The 16,485-nt window shown below is 36.0% G+C and overlaps 1 protein-coding gene across 1 annotated transcript; it reads right to left on the reverse strand.

The window, feature by feature from the left end:
* Window positions 1-7,976: 7,976 nt before the first annotated feature.
* Window positions 7,977-11,278, reverse strand: LOC126707980 (protein MOS2-like). Its single transcript, XM_050407759.1, has 2 exons — window positions 9,702-11,278; window positions 7,977-8,510 (listed from the first exon to the last, which is right to left on the reverse strand). Exon 1 carries the CDS (start codon window positions 11,071-11,073, stop codon window positions 9,712-9,714), a length of 1,362 nt encoding a protein of 453 aa, XP_050263716.1. The 5' UTR covers window positions 11,074-11,278; the 3' UTR covers window positions 7,977-8,510; window positions 9,702-9,711.
* Between the last annotated feature and the right edge of the window lie 5,207 nt (window positions 11,279-16,485).

Raw genomic sequence — 16,485 nt, forward strand, 5'->3', positions numbered from 1 at the left:
TGAATACAAGATTTCAACAGTTACAAAGCTTGAACTAGTCCTAGTTACAAGGTTTGTAGGATTACAAGGCTTGTAGTGAACAAGGATGAACAAGGTTGTAAACAAGGTAGTAGTAGTAGAAGCAAGTGGGTTCTCTCTCTAAGAAGGCTAGTTCTAAGGGATTTTTGTGTTGGGGTGGGGGTGGGGGTGGAATAAGAGGATATATATAAACTAGCAAAAAATAAGTACGTTAAAAACATGCAAAGGCCTTTCAAAAAAAAAAAAAAAAAAAACATGCAAAGGAACCACCACTTGGGGGGGGGGGGGGGGGGGGGGTGGTGTAATAAGAGGATATATATCTAGCAAAAAATAAGTATGTTAAAAGCATGCAAAGGAACCACCACAAGTAGTGGGTTATCAAATATAACAAAATCTAAAGTTTGAGTACAAGTACAATCTAACTTAATTGCTTCCTAATGATGCGAATGTGATTAAAGAACTGGTCTACATGGCCTATAGATTAAGAAAAAACCTACAAATCAAGAAAGGATAGACTATAATGGATTGGGCCCGTGAAAAAATTTTGAGCTTACAATGCATCAAACTTGGGCATCCAATATATAAGATCCACATGGGAAAAATGCCAAAACACCTTGTTGAACTTTAGGACAGTGGGACTTACACTCATGAATTTTCATTGTAGCCAATTTAGTAACGTCATGTACCCAACACTAGAAAAACGAAACAAAAAAAAATTCCAAACCTAGGAGAGAGAGGATCACCAAATCCTAGAGTAGACGAAACCAGTTAGGACACACCTCCAATATCAGTGCTTAGAAGTCAGAAGGGCACCATGAGATTGACGGCCCAAGCCTCTGGATCCAACGGCGAGAACAGATATCTAACCTTTAATTTTCTAATTGGCCATTTCAAAAATCATATTGGCAAATCATTGTTGTGATTGAAGGTCACATGAATCCACGAACATCAGAAAATTCTTAAGTACTTCCGAAGCATAGTAAAATGGTACTCCCCCTTCTCACATTCATAGTGAATCCACTATGAATTTAATGAGTAGAACTCACCATAAATGTGAGATGTTGAAATATCATTCATGTTGCTCTAAAAGCTATGATGCACAGATGCGGCAAAATGGGCGCCGCACCCGCATTTGACGGGGCCTGACGTGGGTTGCAGCGGGTGATGCCGTTGCCCGCGCGTCAGTGCCGTGTCTAGGTTTTTTTTTTTTTTTTTTTTTTTTTGTTTCCCGATACGCATTGATTTGGGCCGAATTGGTTTGTATTGGCCTAAACCGTCGAAACACACCGATTCAGGCCATACCCGCGCCAAACCAACCGATTCAGGCCAAAATTCAAAAAAATAAAAGGTGCAAAACGCACCATTTGAACTTAATAACAAAACCCTAAACTATCTTAGTTCTCAACCCGATTCATTCTTCATTCTTCAGCTCTCTCTCACTCTTTGTGCTCCCTAGTCCCCTTTCGGCTCTCGGCTCTCTGCTTTCCATCTCCCTTCTCTCACAGACGCACTTAGACACTCCCTTAGACATAATCTCACTCTCCTATTCTTTGCATGATTCTCGGTCTCAAGCTCATCTCACCTCACCGACCCACTCTTAACTTAGGTATCAATCTAATTAAAGCTTTCAATCTTAGTTTTTCAATCTCAAGCTCATTACACTCTCACATGCTCTGATTATTATTCATTGTGAATCTGTGATCTAATTTTTTTAATTTTTTATATAAGCTGTAATGTTGTGACTTGGGTTTGATTTTTTATTTAGTTAATAGTTATTATATATTTGTCAAATTATTTGTAAGTTTAATTAAATCTATTGAATTTGCAATGGATGAAGTTACTAGCACAGAAACTTCAACTTCATCTAATGAAGAAGTGCCAAATGATGAAACTCCTCTTTGGCAGTATGTGACTAAAATAGAAAAACCACCTGGTTCTACTGTTAAATCAGGTGGAAACACACACTTTAAGTGCAACTATTGTGGTGAAGTTTTTTTTGGGATCCTATTCTAGAGTTAAGGCTCATTTATTAAAAATTAGTAATAAACGTATTAGAGCATGCCCTAAGGTGACACCAAGCCATAGGTTGGAAATGCAGTGAATGCATGATTAGATTGAGAATGATAAGTTAGAGAGAGAACAGAGAAGTCAAATTCCCTTACTCCCACCTCCCCCAAGTTGTGGGCCTATTCCCTCATTTTGGAGACAGGAAGGAGTGATAGTACAAATCAAGTTGATGGTAAGAGGAGGAAGGTGACTGCGAATTCTCCTTTGGAGAGAGCATTCTAGAATAATGCTAGACATGAATTGGATAGTAGAATTGGTAGGATGTTTTACACCGGTGGGATTCCGTTTAACTTTGCAAGGAACTCATATTATCTTAGTTCCTATTCATATGCTGCTACCCATAGCATTCCAAGTTATGTTCCTCCTGGATACAATGCCTTGAGAACAACACTTTTGCAAAGAGAAAGAGCTTATGTTGAAAGACTTTTGAAACCAGATAAGGACTCGGCTTGAAAATGGTGTAAGTATAATTTTTGATGGATGGTCAGATCCACAGAGAAGACCTTTTATTAATATTATGGCTGCATTAGATGGGGGTCCAGTGTTTATAAAGGCAATTGATGGGTCAAGTGAGTTCAAAGATAAACATTATATTGCTGGAGTGTTGAAGGATGCTATATAAAAGACTGGACATGAAAAAGTTGTCCAAGTCATCGATGATGATGCTAGTGTGATGAAGTCTGCTAGAGCTCTTATTGAAGGTGGGTATCCCAAAATACTTTAGATACCCTGTGTTGTTCACACTCTTAATCTAGCTTTGAAGAATATTTATGCAGCAAAAAACATTGAAAAGAATGAAGTTACATATGAGGAATGTAGTTGGATTATACGTATTGCTGATGATGCATCCTTCATATGTGTTTTTTATCATGAACCATTCAATGAGGTTGACAATGTTTAATGAATTTTTTCCATTAAAACTACTCCAAGTTGCTGATACTAGATTTGCTTTGGTTGTTGTAATGTTGAAAAGGTTGAAGTTGATAAAAATATGCCTTCAAGCCACGGCTATTAGTGACCAATGGGCTTCTTATAGGGAGGATGATGTTGGAAAAGCTCAAAATGTGAAAGATATGATTCTAAGTGATCATTGGTAGGATATTGTTGATTATATCCTTGAATTCACAACACCTCTTTATGATATGCTACAAGCAGCCGACACAGATAAGCTTTGTCTTCATCTTGTGTATGAGATGTGGGATTCAATGATAGAAAAGGTGAAGGCAGCAATATATCGGCATGAAGGCTTGGAAGATGATGAGTATAGCTCATTTTGGGGTGTGGTGTATGATATACTCACTGATCGATGGACTAAAATTTGTACACCACCACATTACTTGGCTCATTCCTTAAATCCTAAGAAAGTACTTTTATTTTCTATTTTCTTTAGTTCTCCTTTCTAGTAAAACACACGTTTCATCTATATTTGTTTTTTAATCTTTAACTAGGTATTACTCCATTGAATGGCTTTCGGAGAATCCAAAACACATCTCTCCATATCGGGATCATGAAATTTCTATGGAAAGGAGCAAGTGTTTGGATCGATACTTTGAAGATGAGAATGACTTAAGGGTGGTGAAAGTTGAGTTTGCTGCATTTTCAGGAGGGAGGCTTCCTTCACCAGATTACTTGACAGATAGGTGGGCCTTACAACATTTGGTTTGGTGGCAATATCATGGCTCCTTATTTCCAACTCTTTAAATCTTTGCCCTTAAACTTCTTGGACAACCTTGTTCATCCTCATGTATTGAGAGGAATTGGAGCACATACAAATTCATTTATTCCTTAAAAAGAAGTAAAATGGCTCCTGTATAGATTGAGGATGTGGTATATGTGCATTCTAACCTTTGACTCTTGTCAAGGTGCAATGAGGAGTACGTAAATACAACAACAAAGATGTGGGATATTGCAGGAGACTCTTGGAATGAGAGCGACATACATGGAGGAGCTGGAATTCGTGAGAATGTTGCCCTTACACTTGATAAGCCAGAGTTGGAGGCCATGGTTATTGGGAATGCTAGCACTAGTGTTACTACTAGTGAAAGTGAAGTTTGAAGTGAAGCTATTGATCTTGATGATGATGATGATGGTTGTCTTTGATTGTCTTGTTGATTATCTTTTATTTTGTTTTAGTTTCAAACTTGTGAGTTGTATTCTAATTTCCGAACATCATGGAATGTTTTAGTTTCAAACTTGTGGGTTGTATTTAAGTTATGAACATCATGTTTTAGTTTTTATTTACTATTACTCTTAAATTTGGTATGTGTTTATATAATGTGAAAAAGTATGCTTAGCAATATATTAAAAATATAAATAAAAATATTTTTAGAAATTTTTTAATTGCCGCACCCGCACCATACAATTTCAAAAATTGCCGAGTTCCGCACCTACACCCGCACCCGAATCCAGAAATGCATTTGTGCTTCATAGTCTGAGAGTACCTACAAACTACTCATGAACATCAACTCCAATGATCCTCTCTCAAAACTCAATGTAGTTTCTTTCTCACGGTTTGGAATTTTTTTTGTAATCCATGCATGCCACGAGTTGTGTGGTAAGACGATAGACTACCAGAAGTTGTAACTTGGCACATGGATAGAGTTTAGGTGCTAAATTGTCTAAAATGAAGGATCGTGGGGGATATAAGTGCCATTACTCCAAAGCTCATGGGTTGTCATCATTTTTCCCTATGGGGATGTCAATGCATTTTCCCCTAGCCTATATTGGATAGCTTAAAAAGACCAGCTTAGGCTCCCATAAAAAGACCAGCTTAATTACTCTAGAAGGCGACTTGAGAACAGAGATCGGTTTTTTTTTAAGCAGTATGGTTTTTACCCACCCTATTTTGCCACATTTTGCTTGACTTTCAATGCTGTATTTCTTGTGCTTGCAAAAAAGTAAAATCACTCTTAATTTTATTTATTTATTTATTTGTGTGTGTGTGTGAGAATGATTATCACTCTTACATTTAACCCCCCAGTACGCAGTTACACAATATCACTCTACCTCACTAAATCGTAGGAAACAAGTTTTTGGTTTATGTAACCCAAAAAAAAAAAAAAAAAAAAATCCTTCATTTTCAAAAAACTTTTGAACTCCATGGTCCAGATATTCTTAAGTACTTGTTCAAGTACTCAAAATACGAAATTGATGGAGCATGATGCAGACACAATGCCAATCATTGTGTTTAGTACAATGCAATGTAGCATTGTACATTTGTACCCAAGCTAAACCCCTCAAAATAAGATGGTGTCTCAAGGGAAATGACATTTTTGATACCCTGTCTTTTTACAGGGAGATTTGGGGTGCTACTACTGCCCTTTTCCTATGGAAAGGCATTAGGTCCGAGCAGGTTCCCAAGAGAGAGTCGTTCTTTTTGTGGACAGTAGCTTTGCGAGAGATTCATACATTGGATAACCTTACGAAGAGGGTGTTGGCATTGGTTAGTTGGTGATGTATGTGCTAATGTAATAGGGTAACAGTGGATCACCTTTTAATTCATTGTGATGCTGCTTATGCTTTGAGGGGTGATGTGTTTCAGAGGTTTGGAGTTCAGTGGGTTATGCCAGGGGATATTGTTTCTCTATTATTTAGCTAGAGCAATTGGTTTGGTAAAAATGGTTTGGATATTTGGAATATGATACTACCAGGCTTGATGTGGCTCGCATGGAAGGAGTGGAATAGCCGTACTTTCAAAGACATGGAGAGGTACTTGGATCAATTGAAAACTTTGTTTACTCCTACTCTTTTCAATTGGTCCCGGATTTGGGGTTTCACACATTGTTCTATTTTAGAATTTCCAGTTTCTCTTAGATTTTCCTTTTGAGACTTTGTACTTTTTTGACACTTTGTGTTCACCATTGTGAACATGAAGTACATTTGATTTTTAACAAAAATTCGTTACTTACTTATCAACAAAAGAAAATAAAAATAGAAGTTCATAAAAAATGAGGCTCATGAAAATTACAAAATTCCAAAGAAGCCAAGTGGCCATTTGAAAGTCTAGATTTAAGGCTTTTGGAAAATTATGGAGCAAGTTGGGGATCAAAGATGCAAAGAAAGATATTTATGAACTTTGCTAAGACAAGGGAAATAAAAATAAGAGACTTGAAATGTTTAGACTGTATTAGGGATGAGAATAAAAAATTAATGAATAGGAGACTAAAGAAAGATGGAAGGAGCTATTTCGATAAACCTTTGAATGAAGTCATGCTGGAAGTTGTGGAGATATAAATATTAGATAGTAGGTCTGTATGAAGAATTAGGATGAGCAAGAAAATGAAAGCAAGGTAAAGAAAACGTTAAGGAGGATAAAAATAGGAAAAGTTGTGGGGCCTGTTCCAGTTCCTATTTAAATTTGGAAGCATTTGGGTGATGTTACTGTAAAGAGGTTGTTAAATTTTTTCAATAAGATTTTTGATGCTAAAGTTATTCCTGATTAAGGGAAGAAAGATATTTACTAAATCTTCAAGTGTAAACATAATACCAAATTCCCACTACATGCACACAGGTCTTGCACAGCAAGAGAAGCCAGCAGAAACTTCTAAACAAAGAGCCAAAATGTCACAAAGGAACTGGAAGACCAGAACAGGATGTTCAGTTGTTGACGAATTCAAAACAAAGCTACTCAATAACGCAACTTGCTAGAAAGGTAAAATAACTAGAGGAGCAAGTAGTAGACTCTAAATAGCAAGCTCAAGAGTTAAAATTGTAAGCAACAAATTTCAGACAGGCGGAAAAAAGGCAAACGAGCCAAATCAGCTAGTCAAAATGCCTAGATGACTTGAAGATAGTCAATATAGCATGCAGGAAAGCCCCAAAGGCTTCCCATAAATTGGATTTATCTCTATTTAAATTAAAAGCGGGAATATATATACTAGGAAAGATAAGGAATGAAGTAATCCATTCAAAAGTGGGGTGGCTCCTAACCTCCTATCAATAAAAAGATGAGTGAGAGGCTCCAATTCAAATGGTACTTCCCATAAAAATGGGATGAAAGGTGAGGTTATAGATTCAACACCAAGTGTGTGTTTTGCGGATTGAGATCTAGTGCAATACATTTTCAATGGTTTAGATCAAAAGTTAAAAAAAGTTAACTATTTATATCAACCATTGGATCAAGAAACTGGATCTCAATCTGTGTTTTTCTCCGTCTCTTCAAAAACCTAATAACCTAAAATACTTTTTGATAAGTAATAAGTTTATTTATATCAAAAAAGGGGAACACCCTAGTACACAAGGAGTGTACAAGGGGTCAAACAATCAAGAACAACAATTACAAAAATCTAGGAAATCAAGAATAGATAAAAATGATTGGTTCTAAAGAGCAGCTAACCAATCCATTGAAGTTCTAAAGAAAAATAGCTTCAAGTTGGATATGGATCTCTCCTTATCTTCAAAGCACCTACCATTTTTCTCCCTCCAAAGACACTACAATAAGCAATAGGGAAAAATCAACCATATATACCCATTTCGATGACGACCAAATCTGTCTTGCCAACATGCTAGAAGCCCCGCTATAGATTGCGGAATAACCCAGCTCACTCCAAACAAACCATACACCATAGCCCACAGATCCATTGCAACCAGACAATGAAGAAAAAGATGATCAACCGATTCACCATTGCACTTGCACATGTAGCACCAATCCAATATCCAAAACTTTCTTTTTTTCGTAAATTGTCAATCGTTAAGCATTTCCCTAAAGCAGCAGTCCAAACAAAGAAAGCTACTCGAGAAGGAATCTTCTGTTTCCAAATACTTTTCCAAGGAAAGCAATAGTCATTAGAGCCCACTAAGAGACTATAATAATATTTAACCATGAAGCCCTTCTCTTTATCAAGTTTCCAGCACATCTTATCGTCACCAAACCCCTTCACTGAAGCACCATATATGGTATCCATGAAACCGGCCAATGCCTCTAATTCTTGAGCATGCACACTCCTAAAGAAACTTACATCCCAAAACAGGACTCCATCATCAAACTTCATAAGCTCAGCCACACTAACCTCCTGCTCTCGGCAAAATCTAAACAATAAAGAATAGCTGATTGCAAGAGATGTCTCACCACACCAACGGTCTTGCCAAAATTTCACTTGACTAATATTTTTCCACAAGCCAACACCATATGGACCGTTAACAGGCATAGTACACCAGCCACCCCATCCACAGCCATATTTCACCTCTATCACTTGCCTCCAAAGGGCAGCCCTCTCCATCCCAAATCTCCATAGCCACTTCCCAAGCAAAGCTTCATTAAAAGGTCTTACCTTCCTTATCCCCAAGCCACCCAAAGAAATGGGAGTGCAGACAGTAGCCCATTTAACCAAACAGAATTTTGGTTCGTCACCAATGCCACCCCATAAGAAATTCCTCTAAAGTTTCTCAATTCGGTTAGCCACAGCAGCAGGAATAGGTATTAGATTCTACAATCAAATTGCTTCAGTTATTGAGATATCAAACACATCTATAAGTAGTACCCATAGGATTAATTTATGGTTAGAAGATAATACAACAAACAGAACTAGTTTACATGGTTTACTGTTTACACCTGACTTGATATATGATCTTGCGCCAAAAAAAACCCATGATTGCATTCATTCAAATTGGCAAGTCAAAATGATCATAAGGACAATGGGTTAGAGTTTACTCTATGGCACACAAATGGAATTTAATTTTTTGATACTAACATAAAACTGTATTATAAATATCAAGGAAGGTGCCTTATAGTACACAAGCTGTCAATCATAGGACACACTCAAGCAAGGGTAAAATAAGCAATGAACTCAAAAATAGAAGAAAAAGAATAACAAGGAAAAACTGCCATCCAATAAACAGAACCCTCAAGAAATTAGACTTCAACATTGTAGGACTCTTCTATAAATCCTCAAAAGCCCTATTATTGATTTATTGTGTTCCTTCTAAATCAACCACATAAGAAGTAAGACATAAATGTACAGCCCGCCATATGATACCCACCCCATGTTTTTCAAAGCCCCTTCTCCAAGATTCCAACAATTTGCACACTCTTCACGACATCATCCACTTCACCCCAAATAGTTGGGAAGTTCCCTTTATCTTCTTGTTCTTTTTTTTTTAATGGTAAGTTACACATGTCTTAAACCCACAACCTCACCCTCCACCTAGAACTTATAAGTGGAGGAGGTGCCAATTGAGCTAAAACTCATTGACAATATTAATCCCTCTTTTATTCTTGTTCTATTTATTGTTTTAACACCAAACAAACATCAAACATACTCAAGATCCAATCTTTTAATTACCTAAACCCTTAAACATCAAACCTTATTCAAGAACTCTTCAAGCTTAGATCTCATCAAAAAAAAAAAAAAAAAAAATCTAAATTAGTATTGAATTTCTAAGATCTTACATTAACTCGGTATAAGAGCCCATTAAAGTTTAAATGTCACACTAAAAGAGAAATTTATATTTTAAAAGTCTAGTTTAAGTTTCCATAAGTAAATCCAGCAATCACCATATTTAAAAAGAAATCCTACATCAAAACAATCAGTATAATTTCAAAAACCTCAGCAGAATATCCAGTGAACACATGAAGCATGAATAGGAATTTGATAAAGAAAATTGTTTGAACTACTTACTAATAACATATCAATATCCGAGGTAGGTGGGATCCCCGATATACTCTGCAATTTGATCAAGCCGCACATTTACATATTCATGGTTATTGCCATCCTGAACCACAGCAGTTTCTTGTTCCAAATCCTTGCTAACAAGATTTCCAAACACACCATCATGCTTACCACACAAAACCAAAACAGGCCCCCCGCAGCGAGGTAGTGCAGTCTCAAGAAAGTCTTGTGACACACCTTGGATTAACTCCCTACTCTCATCCATCGATACATCACACGTTCTCGGTCCAACTACATCCACAACCTCCCCTTTCTTCAAGTACAATCTCCCCCCTTTCAAATCCTTGCTAATTATCCTAACCCGAATGTGACTCTTAAGCCAAGAAGCCTTAATGCTAGTGCTCTTTGTCGTCGTCGTTGTCATTGTCATTGTCATTGTCTCCATCTTCCTCTTTTTCGACTTTGATGCTGCTTCTCTCAATTTGTTCAAGCAAATCTCCTCTTCTTTAGACCCCAATTCAGTAAGATGTTCGACTCGAACTTGCACTTTCTCTTCACTCTTTGAGAGCTCCAAAACAACCTCAGACTTACTCTCCAATACCTTAACGATTCGACCCTTCAAACCCACATCTCTCCCTGCAATTACTCTGACATTTTTCCCAACAGAAAACCTAAATGGCTCATCCACCTTTTCCACAAACCCAAACCCGTGCTTCCCAGTGTGTCTCTTCTGCACAACAATTTCAACGTCCTCTTTAGCGTTCTTCCCAATCCCTCTACCTTCTTTCCATCCATATCCAGCGAGCATAGCCTTGCCGAAACCCTCAACCGGCGTATCATCAAACTCTTGGAAACCCTTATCTTCAGGTAACCTCTTCAAATCATCCTTCAGCTTCTGTAGCAACATGTTCTCCACACCCTTATTATTATTATCAGATCTCGGCGGCGGAGGCGGCAGTTCTTCTTCGTCGACATTCTCGCCGCCGCCGCCGCCGCCGCTATTGGATTCGGAATTTGGGGCTTTGTTGTTGTTGCGGATAGTGAGGCCGTAGGATATGGTAGTCTTGTCATCGAGGGAGTCAGGTGCCGCGGCCTCGAAGGAGAGTGGCGCCGGCGCGGCGGCGGAAGAGGAGATCGGTAGTTCGAGATTCTTCATGCGTTTGTGAGGTCTCCATTCGTTCTCGATGGGAGCGATTACCGGAATTGATCTCTTGGGTTGGGTGGTTTTGGAAGAGGCGTCGAATTCGGTAATGAATTGAACTTGGTGGTGCTTGGAATGTTCTTCTTGTTCATCTTCATCTTCGGAGGGTTTGATAATGGGTTTAGGTTTTGAAGAAGAAGAAGAAGAGGGCTTTTTGGATTGCAGAGAGAATTTCATCATCTTCTTCGAAATCAATCGGTGAAGATAGATAGACTGGTGGGTAATCGGAATTCAGAACACCCCTTCTGCCGCCAACTATTTCTTCCTTGATACGGAAGAGAGTCGGTCTTCTATTTCTTCCTTTACTCTTTCATTTATTTGTTTTTTTAATTATACCACCGCCTGTGTTTTATGACATTTTTATGTCAAATTCTTACGCTCCTCGTCTTGCCAGTTGCCACCACTAACGTTTACTTTTTTATTTAGGGGCTTTTGATTCATTGTAGAAATTATTGTTTATACTGCAAGGACCGCTGATGTGGTACTTTTTTTAGCCAATGAGGTAATATTATTTAGGTAAATGTATGTGTGAGCATCTTAATTAGTATGGGAAATAAAAAAATAAAAATTATCCGATGATGATGTATTTTGTATAAATAACAACATTTTATTAGTTGGAAGGTCAGGAAAGACCACATTAGTTGTCTTCTTAGTGGATCTAATAATTTCTTGAGTGAATCTCTTAATCTTTAATGTGATTAATATTATGATGATATGATATTAAGGTTTTTGATTTTTTTTTTAATATTACTATAATTTAAAATCATACAATATATTACATCACCTTATTAAACAATATAATATTGTATTCTTGTATTAAGATCACATTAATATAAGATTACAATAATGTGATATTACGGTGTAATATAATATCACGATGAACCAAATGACCCTTACTATTAATCATTCACTAAACTTGTTTTGCCATCACTAACATTAATTTTTCCTTACTAATAATTATTTACTAAACTTGTGACTTTAGCATTTTCCTTTATTTTAATATTTGAATAGCAGGTTTTTTTAATGGAGAAATAATTATTTTTCACTGCAAATTGTACTTTATTTTACACTTAGGCCGTGTTTGGTTCAGTGTAAAATATTTTCCGGAAAGAAAAATGTTTTCTAGTGTTTGGTTGCATTTTAAAAATCATATTAGAAAACCATTTTCAGTGTTTAGTAACATTCTGAAAATGCTATTTTCCTATAAATTTTTCACATTTTCTCAACCATTTTCTTAGCATCCAAACAAATTTTATTACAAAAATTTCAATATATACACTTTAAAGAAACAGAAATCTACTCAAAACAATTCATTGAACTTCATACAAATTTGGTCAAACTGAGAGAGGAAGGAAGAGAGAGTGACCGAAAACTTCAGGGAAAGAGAGACGACGACGAGATCGAGACGATGACAAGATCGAGACGACGAGATCGGCGGCGCCGATGAGTTTTGGGTCGAGAACGAGAACGAAATCAATAACGACGGCACCGATGAGCAACAAGAACGAGATCAGTAATGACGGTGCCGATGAGTAATGAGAACAAGATCGGTAACGACGGCACCGATGAGCAACGAGAACGATGACGCCGATGATCTCGGCTAGATGATCTCAGTGGCACGATCTCGCCGGCATGTTTGGGGTGGGGTGTGATCTAGCTCACTCTCTCTACTCCCTTCTCTCTCTCTCTCTCTCTCTCTCTCTCTCTCTCTCTCTCTCTCTCTCTCTCTCTCTCTCTGCGCGTCTGTGAGCCTGGAAATGATTTGAAGGTAAAATAGAACTTGCATTCATTTTCCAGGTCAAAGGCCTTAATTTTACAGTCAATTGAAAATATTTTCCGAAAAATTTATTTTCCATGCGCAACCAAACACTCGCATTTATAGAAAAGTATTTCCGGAAGTGATTTGAAGCCAAAACAAACACAGCCTTAACCTCTACATTTTGTTTTGGGTTAAATCTAACATAATTTATTATTAAAAAACCAATTTATTTTTCCAAAAATAAAATGTACAATGGTCTTTTACTACTACATTTTGTTAGACTTAACTAAGAAAGTAACGGGAGTAAGCGACGTGTTACACAAGTTTTAGTTTAAGGGGCCAATGGTTCATTTTTGTAGTTTAGGGAGAAAGTGTGAAATGAGACGTAGTTGGGTGAGAAAAAATATATACTTTTCTCTCTCCTTTTTCTTTTCATCTTTTCATTTACACTTTGTTTGAGAGAATTGAATGGAATGATAAGAATAATTTTTAGAATATTTATTTTATTATTTTGTCTGGGAGTTTTTATTGGGGGAATTAAAAGGTTATTCTCTTGTTTGAGAGTTTAAATAAAAGAGAATGCAACAATAGAAGGGAACACTCATTTCTTTGTAAACTTCAAATTTCCATTCCCTTCAAAATGGAAAGATTTTTTTTTTTTTTTTTTTTTTAAGTAAAATGGAAAGATATAGGAGGGACTAGAATTAAGGGTCCTTTTGGTTGGAAAGGTGGAAAAGTGGGAGGATAGAAAGTATTTTATTTTCTCTTCTTTTTGTTTGGTTGAGAGTGGAAAAGTGGAGGGACAGAAAAAAATGAATTTGAAAAATTTACTCATATACCCTTGTTAAAAAATGATGCCCAATTAAAAAAAAAATGACAAATAACCACAAAAAAGAGCAATCACCTAAATTTATTAAAAAATAAAAATCATGTCCCAAAATAAAAATCATGTCTTTTTTTTTTTAAACAATTATCACACCCAGGCCTTAGAAAATCAAAAAAAAAAAAAAAAAAAAAAAAAAAAAAAAAGAATAGAGGCAAGTTACTGCCTAGGAGAGAGAGAGAGAGAGAGAGAGAGAGAGAGAGAGAGAGAAGAGAAAAAAAAAAAAAAAAAGAAGAAGAGAAGAGGCAACGTTGCCCAAAAAAAAAAAATAATAAGACGTTACTTGTTGTCAGGGAGAAGGAAAAATAAATAAATAAAGGCAGGTGCACATGGGCATTTTTGTCGATCAAGAAAAAAATCATCTCCACTCAGTTTTTTTTCTATTTTGAGGAGAAAACATTTTGGTAAGCCTAGAGAGAAAACACATGTACCCTACCATTTATTTTCCTTCCTTCTCACCCAACCAAACACAATCTAAGTTTAATAAAATTTTCATTAAAACTACCTAAATACCCCTTTACATTCAGCTATTTATTTTAAAATAGGAACATAATAGTAATGTTATAAAATGATTTCTTCATTTAATTCATTTTATATTACTCCTAAACAATTTTACTTATGTTCCATTTCTTTTTATTCCTAATTCTAATGTTGTGTTTGTTTGGAGGTAAAATAGGGTGGATGGAAAATTTTGTAGAGAAAATAGGAAATAAAATTTTTTAACCTTACAACATCCCTAATATTCTTGACAATACAGTCCTCTAAGAGAATCCTACTATTATTAATTCTCCTATTTCTTTGGAGCCAAATCTGATAGATGGCAGCAGCAAAAACCACCTTACTGATGTTCTTTAATCCTTTGCCTTTTAGATAATCCAAACCACAATTCATCCCAGCTGGAAATCTGACTCTTGCACGGTCCCATCTTCAAAAGATGCAACCAAAGTATTTGATCCTCTGAATAAAAAATCAGCCTTGAGCAAGAATGCCTTTGACCACCGCCTTGTTCATAATTGGAAACCTTGTTATGCAGTTCAGTGGGTTTGAATCTGATTCAGCTTGTCTGTCCGGATGGGGATTCTTGTACAACCCCAATCATAATTGATTAACCATAATCACATGTGCCTATTCCTAATCATAGGTATGCATGTTAAATTGTTAATAATTTAAACTTGATTTGTCTATAACTTTTAATCTGATGGTTCAAATGAAGCACATGACACGATTTTGATTATTATGGACTTCTAGATTTATTTTATTTGAATGTTTAGGATATCTGACAATCAAAATTACAATTTTACCCATTGAGATATGCAACTACAGTTTTGCCCTCAATGAGGACAAACAAATATTGCAAAATGAAGTATCTACATACTACTACATAGCAATACATAACGATAAATACCAAAAATTATCTTTAGACTTTAAGAACTTGATATATCAACTTATGAGTAATCACATTAAAACATAATAATATAATTATATTTTTTGAACTGATTAGAAACTATATATATATATATAAAAAATCAAAAACCATTACATATTTTAGAAATATATAGTTTAAAAAAAGTGTAAATAAATACCATGTATAATTTGAATATCTTCTAAAAAATATATAATTTAAATTGTATAATTGTACATGTGCATATGTACAGGACTACACACTTGTACTTATGTAATTGACTTCATAATTTAAAGAATTTCAATTATTCTCACATATTTGCTCAAGCAACTACTTTGAGTTACCAAAAGCCTTGTAGATTAATTAACACCCCTAGAAGTGTTCATTGGAGACATTCAAAGTTCAAATTCCTTAGACCCATAGTAACTTAGAGCTTATAAGTCATGATTTTTCCGTAATTGAAAAATAATAAAATAGAATAAAGCTATTTCTCCATATTCTAGATCATTCAACCTGTCACACAATTGGTTGAAAACAATCAAAAAAGAAAAAGTAAAAAACTTCCAATGGCTCTAGAAAATCTATTTTGAAAACTGAAAAGTATATAAAAGCTTTTCTTTTCTTTTTTTCATTTGAAAATGAACAAAAGTTTTTTTTCTTCTTTTGTTTCAATTTCTTCATATATTTTGTCAAACCCGATGGCGAAAATGGATAATTACCCATAAAAAACAAACTATTTAGTTAATAGGGTCCGTTTACAAACTATATATATTTTTAGTAACTCGAGTCTCAAAGACTCGATTTTGGATCCCTAAATCGAGCCTCTAAGGCTCGATTTTCATGGATTGTTCCTGTCTGATGTGGCACTTTTTCCACGTGACATCTACATGAAAATCAAGTTTCTAAGACTCGATTTACATTTAAAACGAAAACAAAACAAAAAAAACCACAAGGGCAACAGGAAAAGAAAACCCAGAAACAGAGAAGAAAGCCAGAAAACCACAACACGTTCATCAAAAAAAAAAAAAAAAAAAAAAAAAAAAAAAAACCAGAAACAGTCGCGCGGCGACCTGGGTTGCACGGTGACCTGGTCGCGCACGGCCTGGGTCGCCGGCCTGGATCTGTCGCGCGCGGCCTGTGTCGCCATTCCTTATTCTTCTTCTTCTCTTTCTTTTTTTTTTCTTTCTTTCTGCCTTTTCTTTCCGCTGTTTCTGCATTTTGGGTCATTAATATTTTATTTTTGGGTTGGAAATCGAGTTTCTAAGACTCGATTTCCATGTAGACGCCACCTGAACAAAGTGCCACATCAGACAGGAACAACCCATGAAAATCGAGCCTAAGAGGCTCGATTTAGGGGCCCAAAATCGAGTCTTTGAGACTCAAGTTGCTAAAAATATATATAGTTTGTAAACGGACCCTACTAACTAAATAGTTTGTTTTTTATGGGTAATTACCCATTTTCGCCCAAACCCGACACCACACACCCATCTCCTCCCTTTCTAAATTCAAAGTTAAAAATTAAATTAAATTTCCACCAAGGAACTCAAC

The sequence above is a fragment of the Quercus robur genome, chromosome 12 (assembly GCF_932294415.1).
Source record: "Quercus robur chromosome 12, dhQueRobu3.1, whole genome shotgun sequence".
NCBI lineage: Eukaryota > Viridiplantae > Streptophyta > Magnoliopsida > Fagales > Fagaceae > Quercus > Quercus robur.

Excerpts from the sequence above, each read along its gene's own strand:
- LOC126707980 (XM_050407759.1), bottom strand. The coding sequence starts at position 11,073 with ATGATGAAATTCTCTCTGCAATCCAAAAAGCCCTCTTCTTCTTCTTCT.